Source organism: Ornithorhynchus anatinus, chromosome 19, assembly GCF_004115215.2.
Source record: "Ornithorhynchus anatinus isolate Pmale09 chromosome 19, mOrnAna1.pri.v4, whole genome shotgun sequence".
Taxonomy (NCBI): domain Eukaryota; kingdom Metazoa; phylum Chordata; class Mammalia; order Monotremata; family Ornithorhynchidae; genus Ornithorhynchus; species Ornithorhynchus anatinus.
In genome coordinates, this window is record NC_041746.1 from 10,386,977 (window position 1) to 10,397,626 (window position 10,650).

Consider the following 10,650-nt stretch of genomic DNA (forward strand, 5'->3'; position numbering starts at 1 on the left):
TAGGAGCATTTTTTTTCCCCTTCGGGGACTGCGCTACGGGGCGGGGGGGAAAAATCAGAGTGGGGGGGGTCGCAAAACCAGGACAAGAAGAAGAATTTTGCCACGCTCTAAGATCCTCTGGATGAACAGTTTATAAATAAATTTGAAATCACCAGTGTGCATTGTTCCTGCCTTTGCGAGGCCTTTCCAATTTGATTTAAAATAGGCCTCCTGACCTTGAAACTTTTTTTAAAAAAAGATTCATTAGTAAAACAAAGCACGTTATTATCCCAGAGGACTGTACCAGTGACTACCATGTCTCCAGCTAACCCCTTCCTCCGAAGAGACCTGGCAAACTCTCTTTCCTTGCGAGAGAAATGACTCACAACCCGGGCCGCGGCACAAAAATGTAATATATATTTTTTTTCCCTTTCCTCCCTGCTCCAAGTTCCCCCCCACCCCGAATTTTGCCCGCGGGGTCTTCCAAGAAAGCCCCAAACTGCGAGCCTGCGGTTCACTCATTCCTACTTACGGAGCACTTCCTGTGTGCAGAGCACTGTACTAAGCGCTTGGAGAGCACCATTAGGCAGCAAATAGGGACCATCCCTGCCCAGCAACGGGGATACAAGCTGGGGGGAGGGGGCAGACAACAAAACAAGTAGGCAGGCATCAAGAGCGTCGATATAAATGGGTAGAATTCATTCAATAGTATTTATTGAGCGCTTACTATGTGCAGAGCACTGTACTAAGCGCTTGGAAAGCACCATTAGGCAGCAGATAGGGACCATCCCTGCCCAGCAACGGGGATACAAGCTGGGGGGAGGGGGCAGACAACAAAACAAGTAGGCAGGCATCAAGAGCGTCGATATAAATGGGTAGAATTCATTCAATAGTATTTATTGAGCGCTTACTATGTGCAGAGCACTGTACTAAGCGCTTGGAAAGCACCATTAGGCAGCAAATAGGGACCATCCCTGCCCAGCAACGGGGATACAAGCTGGGGGGAGGGGGCAGACAACAAAACAAGTAGGCAGGCATCAAGAGCGTCGATATAAATGGGTAGAATTCATTCAATAGTATTTATTGAGCGCTTACTATGTGCAGAGCACTGTACTAAGCGCTTGGAAAGCACCATTAGGCAGCAGATAAGGACCATCCCTGCCCAGCAACGGGGATACAAGCTGGGGGGAGGGGGCAGACAACAAAACAAGTAGGCAGGCATCAAGAGCGTCGATATAAATGGGTAGAATTCATTCAATAGTATTTATTGAGCGCTTACTATGTGCAGAGCACTGTACTAAGCGCTTGGAAAGCACCATTAGGCAGCAGATAGGGACCATCCCTGCCCAGCAACGGGGATACAAGCTGGGGGGAGGGGGCAGACAACAAAACAAGTAGATAGGCATCAAGAGCGTCGATATAAATAGGTAAAATTCATTCAATAGTATTTATAATAATAATGTTGGTATTTGTTAAGCGCTTACTATGTGCCGAGCACTGTCCTAAGCGCTGGGGTAAACACAGGGGAATCAGGTTGTCCCACATGGGGCTCACACTTAATCCCCATTTTACAGATGAGGGAACTGAGGCACAGAGAAGTTAAGTGACTTGCCCACAGTCACACAGCTGACAAGTGGCAGAGCTGGGATTCGAACTCATGAGCCCTGACTCCAAAGCCCATGCTCTTTCCACTGCGCCACTATGTGCAGGGCACTGTACTAAGCGCTCGGAATATACAATTCGGCAACAAGCATGGTCGCCTTTGGGGTTTGAGGACAGACACTCTGCAGATGACGATAGGCGGGGATAAAGTTGTCCTGTGCGGGCCGCCCTCGCCGCGTCGGGGGAAGCGCTGAGCACAGTGCTCTGCACATAGTAGGCGCTCAATACATACCACTCGAATGAAGGAAGGACAGCCAGCGAGGCGGGGAAGGTTGGAGAAGGAGGAGCTGCCGCCAAGGCCGGGATGCCCTCGGAGGCCTCCCGTGCAGTCCTTCTGGTAGAGTAGCCATAGTTTTCTCGGTAAAAACACGCAAGGTTTACCACTGCCTCCTCCTGGAATGCAATAACCGCTTAACGAATGCCATGAAAAACCTATATATTCGTATTTATTCAGCGCTTACTCGTTCATTCACTGGATCGTATTTCCTGAGCGCCTACTGCGTGCAGGGCACTGTCCTGAGCGCTTGCAATGGTCCATTCACTCAATAGTATTTATTGAGCGCTTACTATGTGCAGAGCACTGGACTAAGCGCTTGGAATGGGCAATTCGGCCACAGAGAGAGACAGTCCCGGCCCACTGACGGGTTTACAGTCTAATGGGGGAGGCAGACAGACCAAAAAAAACCCAACTTAATCACGATAAATAGGATCATTCGGCAACAGAGAGGGCCAGTCCCGGCCCACTGACGGGCTAAACGGGGGAGCCGGCAGAGCAGAAGAGAACTAGCCATCGGTATTCACTGAGCGCTTACTCATTCACTCATATTTACTGAGCGCCTACTGTGCGCAGGGCTCTGTACTGAGCGCTGGGAAGGGACCGTTCGGCACCAGAGGAGGACCGTCCCGGCCCAGCGACGGGTTAAACGGGGGAGCCGGCGGCGCGACCCGGCCCGGCGACGGGCCCAACGGCGGACGCGGCCGGGCGAAGGAGAACAAAAGAAAAAAGAAAAGAAAAGAAAAGCAAAGCAAAGAAAAGCAAGGCGGTCCCTCCCCGGCCCGGTCCCCGTGCGGCGGGCCCGGGTCGCCGCCGCCGCCGCCGCCCCCCGACTCACCGGGTGCCCCCGACATTGAGCTGCACGATCTCCCCGCCGCCGGCCGCCGCGCCGCAGCAGCTCCCGCCGCCGGCCATCGCGGCCCGACCCGCCTCCGCCTCCGCAGCCACCGGGCCCGGGGAGGGAGGGAAGGACGGACGGAGGGAGGGAGGGAGGCTGCGGGGAGGCCGGCCGGCCGGGCGGGCGGGCGGACCGCCGGGCGGCCCCGCTCCCTACCAGCCTCCGCCCGGCCCGGGCCCAGATACCGCAGCGCCCGCCCCGCCCCGCCCCGCACCACCGCAGCCTCGGGGAGGAGCTCGGGGAGGAGCTCGGGGCGGAGCTCAGGGGGGTGCTCGGGGCGTGCTCAAGGCGGAGCTCAGGAGGGTGCCCAAGGCGGAGCTCAGGGGAGTGCTCGGGGGGTGCTCAAGGCGGAGCTCGGGGGGTGCTCAGGGCGTGCTCAAGGCGGAGCTCAGGAGGGTGCTCAAGGCGGAGCTCGGGGGGGTGCTCAGGGCGGAGCTCAGGGCGGTGCCCAAGGCGGAGCTCAGGGGAGTGCTCGGGGGGTGCTCAAGGCGGAGCTCAGGAGGGTGCTCAAGGCGGAGCTCAGGGGGGTGCTCAAGGCGGAGCTCAGGGCGGAGCTCAGGGGGGGTGCTCAGGGCGGAGCTCAGGGAGGTGCTCAGGGCGGAGCTCAGGAGGGTGCTCAAGGCGGAGCTCAAGGGGGTGCTCAAGGCGGAGCTCAAGGCGGAGCTCAGGGGGGTGCTCAAGGCGGAGATCAGGGCGGAGCTCGGGGGGTGCTCAAGGCGGAGCTCGGGGGGTACTCAAGGCGGAGGTCAGGGCGGAGCTCAGGGGGGTGCTCAAGGCGGAGCTCAGGGCGGAGCTCAGGGGGGGTGCTCAGGGCGGAGCTCAGGGGGGTGCTCAGGGCGGAGCTCAGGAGGGTGCTCAAGGCGGAGCTCAAGGGGGTGCTCAAGGCGGAGCTCAGGGGGGTGCTCAAGGCGGAGCTCAGGGGGGTGCTAAAGGCGGAGCTCAGGGCGGAGCTCGGGGGGGTGCTCAGGGCGGAGCTCAGGAGGGTGCTCAAGGCGGAGCTCGGGGGGGGGGGGGGGTGCTCAGGGCGGAGCCCCGAACGGCAAAGTGACGTTTCCTCCTCCCGGACTCCTCCTCCTCCTCCACTCATACAAACCGAACCTCTCGAGCGCGGACTCATAATAATAATAATTATAATAATGTTGGCATTTGTTAAGCGCTTACTACGTGCAAAGCACTGTTCTCAGCAATGGGGGAGATACAGGGTAATCATTCATTCATTCAATAGTATTTATTGAGCGCTTACTATGTGCAGAGCACTGGACTAAGCGCTTGGAATGTACAAATCGGTAACAGAGACAGTCCCTGCCCTCTGACGGGCTTACAGTCTAATCGGGGGAGGCAGACGGCAGACAAGAACAATAGCAATAAATAGAAGCAAGGTTGTCCCACGTGAGGCTCACAGTCTTCATCCCCATTTTACAGATGAGGTCACTGAGGCACAGAGAAGTTAAGTGACTTGCCCACAGTCACACAGCTGACAGGTGGCTGAGGTGGGATTCGAACCCATGACCTCTGACTCCCAAGCCAGGGCTCTTTCCACTGAGCCACTCTGCTTCTCTAAGGTTGGTATTTAAGTGCTTACTATGTGCACAGCGCTGTTCTAAGCGCTGGTGGGAATAATGATAATAATAACGTTGGTATTTGTTAAGTGCTTCCTATGTGCAGAGCGCTGTTCTAAGCGCTGAGGGGGATAATGATAATGATAATAATAATGTTGGTATTTGTCAAGCACTTACTATGTGCAGAGCACTGTTCTAAGTACTGGGGACGATAATAATATTGGTATTTGTTAAGCCCTTACTGTGTGCAGAGCACTGTTCTAAGCACCCCGGGGGGATAATAATAATAATAACGTTGGTATTTGTTAAGCGCTTACTATAGGCAGAGTGCTGTTCTAAGCGTTGGGGGGGATAATGATAATAATAATGTTGGTATTTGTTAAGTGCTTACTATGTGCAGAGCACTGTTCTAAGCGCCGGGGGGGGGATGATGATAATAATAATGTTGGTATCCGTTAAGCGCTTACTATGTGCCAACCACTGCTCTAAACGCTGGGGGAGATACAAGGTTATCGGGTGGTCCCACGTGGGGCTCACAGTCTTCATCCCCATTTTACAGATGGGGTCACTGAGGCACCGAGAAGTTAAGCGACTTTACCCAAAGTCACACAGGTGACAAGTGGCAGAATTAGAACCCACGGCCTCTGACTCCTAAGCCCGTCCTCTTTCCTCTAAGCCCCGCTGCTTCTCCCGGCCCAAATCCAAGAGGCCTCCCACGATCGACATCTTGCACTCTCTGACTTCCACAGTCAATTCTTGCCCCCGGATTATTAATTTTTATCTATTTAGATCGACTGTTTGTATTTCCAATTCCTTTTCTCGATTGTGAATTCCTCCAAGAGAGACTAAATCTCTTCTGTATACTTCCAACCACTTAGACACTGTGCTTCCTGCTGCTTGGTGTACCTGTTGCTGCCTGGCTGACTGAGGAATTATTTCATTTTACTGTGAACAAGTAGAGCTCCCCAGGCCTCACCCAAAGGAGAAGGCAGTGTCTGCCCTTCACCCCACAGTCCACCTGTCGCTCTGCTAGAGCACTGACCCTGCTCCCCGCTGTCCCCTCCGAGACACTGTCCCCTCGAAAGACAGTGGAAAGAAAAGACAAGGAAAGACAGGCCGTCCTTCCAACTTCCATCTTTCACTGTTATCTGAGCCTATGCCGACAGTATTGTCCACAGCATTATCTCAGGAGTTGGGCCTGGGATCCTCAGCTAGCCAGAGGCCATGTACTATGTGGAAGCCTACCGATCAACCTGAAGGATCCGAGGGGAACCCACATCATCTTTTATACGGAAAGACCTGCCAAAAACTATGTGCTTCACATTGAGGAAGACAGACACACACACATACAATACACAGGCAACAGTGAGAGCAATTTAAACCTCAGTACCAGATATCCAGACTAGAAGAGTAAGGCAGACCATTGGACACCCTCCCCAGATACCCCACGTGTTCTTCAATGCTAGTTTTTTCGTCAGTTTTAGTTTCTAGATTATAAACTTCTTAAGGGCAGAGATCGTGTTTACCAACTTTATTGCACTGTACTCTCCTAATGCTTACGGTGCTCTGCACACAGAACGCTCAATAAACATCCTTGATTGGGGGGCCGGGGTTACAGCAACACACAGGCAACTTGGGCCTTAGTGGGGGAGGGGGAATTGGAGCAGAATGGTTGCCGTGCATCACCTCCACTACCTTCCAGCAAAATAGCTAGGTTTCAGAGAACCCTTCGGGACCCACTTCTGGAGAACCGGAGGGTCACTTCTGCCCCATCTTTGCACATATATTTACACGGAGGGAGGCGAGGAGGGAGGAGGAGGCCCTATTTTGTCTCAAAGTGTGACTTTCTAGAAGGGAAAAGCCCATCCAACCTCAATCCCTCTTTCCTCAGGTGAGGCTGCCTTCTTGGGAGCAGATGGGAGAAGATCTAGAGAATGGAGCCTGCATCTGGGCCCAGCCCTTTCCAGTCCTGAAACTTTCTACCACCCGGGCTCTCCCCATAGACCTGCCTCATCACTGTGCCAAGGTGGACTTTAAACATCTAATTTCCCCTTGACCTCTCAGTCACCTGTGACCCTGGACCACTCCATGGCATTATCATTGGGCATGACACTGTAGAAATGGGCTCCAACTCTCCACTGTCCAGAGAACAGAGAAATTTATAGCTCCTTTCCACTCTGTTTAAAATTGAAGTGATTTAGTGGAACATCTTACCTAAATACACTCCACGGTGAGCTACGCATGTTACTTGGAAAGATACCTCAGAGTCTCAGCATTAAAGGTGGAACAATAAAATCACCATAATTCTCTGAGAAGTCATAAATTAATTGTAGTAGACTTAAAAGGGTTTTGGTCACCATCCATTATGCATTAGTAAATATACATACGGTATATATTGACTTTTCATTAATGGACCGCCAGACTATATTATGACCAGATCCACTTTCCCAGAAATGAAACAATGATTTTTTTCTCAGTTTGGGGCTTAAACTTCAATAGAGCTCAAGCTCCAAATAAATCAGATCCTGCCTCTCCCTCACACACTGGAAGGGGCAATTCACACTCTCTTTAGATCAATCAATGAATCAGTTGTATTTATTGAGCATTTACTGTGTATAGAACACTATACTAAACACTTAGGAGAGTATAACAGATACGGTAAGCAAGCTTCCTTCCCACAAGGAGCTTACAGTATAGAGGGGAAGACAGACATTAGACAATATCAGAGATATCTAAATAGCCCTAGGGAGCTGAGGGGGGAAATGGGTAAAGGATACAAATCCAAGTGCCAGGGAAACACGGCAGGGAGAGGGAGTAGGGGAAATGAGGGAATAATTGGGGCAGGCCAGTTGGAGATGTGATTTTAATAAGCCCCAAGCGGGATAGACCGTGACCAACCTGAGAAACAGGAAAAGGTATGTGGGAGGCCAGCACTTCTCAGTGTTTCTGGTTTACATCTTGACCAAACAAAACATTCTTGCTCTCTCCCGTCCTATGCTCACTCACCATCCACCCTTGGACCTTATGTTTGTGCTGATTTACATTTCTTCCTTTCACTTTCAGTTAGGAAAACTCCTAACATTTGCAGACCTATTCTCCCAACTAGGTACTCATCAGTCATGAATACGTCGACAATACAAAAACTAGGTCGAGTGATGTGACATTTGTGTTATCGTCCCGATCGAATGATCTAGATCTAGACTGAGTGCACTAATAGTTTCAGGCCAGGTCAGGAGTGGCTTTCGGCACTGCTGAGTTCTGAGGTGGCCTCACACTTAGCTGACCCCATCAATAATACATTGGGGTGTGGAGTATCAGTGGCAGGTGCACTGGGCTTGCTAAAAAATTCACCAGCAGCCAGGAAATTCCAATTCCTCACACACACTTTCTTCCTTACTTTCAAGTCAGTTAAGTAGCATAAACATTCCAATGGTGCTTTTATTTGCCAAAGAGCGGGACTACAGGTATATTCCAGGGGCAGCATCTGTGGCTGAATCAAAGTAAATAATCCCAGTTGAAGGTACACGGCCCCAGATGAGGTGCACTGGATTACAAACTCAGGTTCAATCAATGGTATTTCCTGAGCCCTTACTGGGTACACAGCACTCTACTAAGTGCTTGGAGAGTACAACACATCAGAGTTGGTAGACTCTTTTGTCCAGGAGACTCTTCTGTCCAAATAATTCATGATGTTAAAATCCATTTTTTATGTTTTTAATTATAAGACTTTGCCATTACAAAATTTTTGAAGTAGCATTTACAATTATCATAAATGTCATTTTTCACCCCAATTGTCACTCTTTTCTCTCCAAATCATTGCTTCCCAACACATTCCAAGCTCAGAAGAGAAGCAGATTGATGGGGGGCAAGTTGGAGGGGAGGGGGGCATTGAGAGAATCAAAATCTTATCCTTTAAAGCAACTACAGCAGTGCAAATCTAATCTGATTGTATGCCACTGAAATGTGATACTTTACATGACTTAATTATGATAGGTTTCATTTCATTGCTTAACATTCTGATAACACATCAATCTCACTGATATCTTGAAGTCAGTTTTGAATACAGTTGAATGAATTTGCCACACTGTTTCGGACTGATGATTGCTGAACCCGGTAGGTTAGGCTCCCCTTTAAAATGGTGGGGGGCGGGGGGAACGGACTTCAATATTCATCAGAATCAAAAGGGAGACTATTCTAAATCTCTTTAAAAAGACTGAGGTAGAATTCACTTAAACAAAATCATTTTCTTTCCCTAAGATACTTGGCTATAATAGTGACCTTTAGCAGTTATATATAGCACTTACCTATCTGCAAAGATATTTTCTTTTGAATGGTTACCCCACAACCTTTTTGCTATCAATGTACACAAAGCTGGCACCCCCCAACTCCTTTTCCCCATTACTCCATATCTATTATCTTAACTAGTCCATCCCAGCTCATGCCCCCAATGGTCAATCTTGTCTTTTCTTATGCTGTCGACTTGTCTCCGACCCATAGCGACGCATGGACACCTCTCTCCCAGAATGCCCCGCATCCATCTGCAATCATTCTGGTAGTGTATCCATTGAGTTTTCTTGGTAAACATATGGAAGTGGTTTACCATTGCCTCCTTCCAGGCAGTAAACCTGAGTCTCCACTCTCGACTCTCTTCCATGCCGCTGTTGCCCAGTACAGGTGAGTTTTGACTGGTAGCACTTACACTCGCTAGACACTGTCCAAGCTAGCAATGGAATGGATATGCCTCTGCTTGACCCTACCTTCCATAGCAGAAACTAGTAGAGAACTGAAAACTCTCCAGGTGTGATCTGCCAGGGGCTCGGTGCGGGGGGACCCACCCCTCAAAAGTTAGTTATTTTCACTAGTTTTGACACAACTCCAATGCTGTTGGGATCTATCAGGGCCCTCACTACTGCTGTTGTCATAACCTCCCTGGCTACTTTCACAGTTGGAAGTCCATGTCACCCTCTACTGCATAGCCAGGGCCTGGACCTAGGTGGGATTTGGGGGTGGGGTAGAGAAAGGAGGAGGCAGTAGCAATGTAGAAACCACCAGAGCAGATTCCTTCTCCCTCGTCACTTTGGATCTTCTCCCCGCATCCCACCTTGGTCTGACCCCGGTCCCGACATCCTCGGGGTTTGCAGTCTTGGAAGGTGGGAACTGCAAGATGTGGGAGTGGCAGGAGCAGCACCAAGGCTGATAAGAAAGATAAATCCAATAAAGGAATAGAAATATATCAGCAGGGGGGAATGTGGGCAGTCTGAGAGAGAGATGGGTGAGTTCAGGTTGTGGGTAAGGGACAGGACTAGAGGTGAGACTACTTCCCTGATGAATTTGCAAAAGTGGAAACCCAAGGGGTAATCACTTTGCTAGAAAGTGAATTCTATCACACTGGCATGGAACTAATTAGACATTTAGGGAGGCACTTTTTTTATTTTTGGTCACCAGTGGACCAAACAGAGCTCTTCAAGAATCAGTGGTATTTACTGAGCACTTATTACATGCAACTAATGGTGTTTGGAAAGAATACGTCTCTCTAAGCATTTACTTTCTACAGTAGAAAGAAGGGCATACTAGGGCAGAATAAGGAGTAGGGTTTAGTTTAGGGGAGGGGTTTGTTTATATTGAACATTTCAATAAATTGGTTTCTATTAGTCAATCAACAGTATTTATTGAGCACTTACTGCCTGCTGAGCACTGTTCTAAGCACTTGGGGGAGTAAAATAGCTCAAGGAGTGTAAAGACACTAGATATAGATTAAAAACAAATGAAGTGGAACTCCAGTTCCCCAATCTAACCAAAGATGACCCTTCAGAGAAATCAGTACATTGCCTTGTGCAACTGGAATTTGAGGAAGTAATAGCCAACTCTAAGGTTTAGAAAGGAAATAATAACATTGTGGTTTGAAAGCGTAAGTGTGCTTCCAGCTTTCAAAAACCACTCCTACAGCTAAACAGGGTCTCTCTGACATTAGCCAGTACCCAAGAATCTTAAAATCTGTGCTAAGAGGCTATCCCAGCCCGTTTTCTCCACAACTATAGCTAGAGAAAACCATTAGGCAAGAAAAAGGTTGTCACTCTTCTCCTCCAAACACCCACCACAACTCTCTTCTTCTCTTTGGACTTCTAAGTGACGGTAAATTTCATATTTTCATCAATCTTTGGTAAGAGGATAACTACGGCTGCTGTTTTGAGGTTGCCAGAGACTGAGAAATGGCATTTTTCCAGAGATCCCAGAAAGAAACTTTACTCAAGTTTATGAGGAGGATTAAATCAAGTGGT

The 10,650-nt window shown here is 49.6% G+C and overlaps 1 protein-coding gene across 2 annotated transcripts in view; it reads right to left on the bottom strand.

Annotated features, from left to right (window-relative positions):
- The window catches only part of KCTD3 (potassium channel tetramerization domain containing 3), a 40,727-nt gene extending 37,876 nt beyond the window's left edge, over window positions 1-2,851 (bottom strand). The window contains exon 1 of one of the 2 annotated variants that reach the window (XM_029046879.2): window positions 2,754-2,851. In XM_029046879.2, the coding sequence (XP_028902712.1) occupies window positions 2,754-2,830 (77 nt within the window). In that variant the 5' untranslated portion in view covers window positions 2,831-2,851. Of the gene's footprint in view, window positions 1-1,873; window positions 1,900-2,753 lie in introns of those variants that run through there. The other variant, XM_029046880.2, reaches the window with a different exon arrangement.
- Window positions 2,852-10,650: the final 7,799 nt, after the last annotated feature.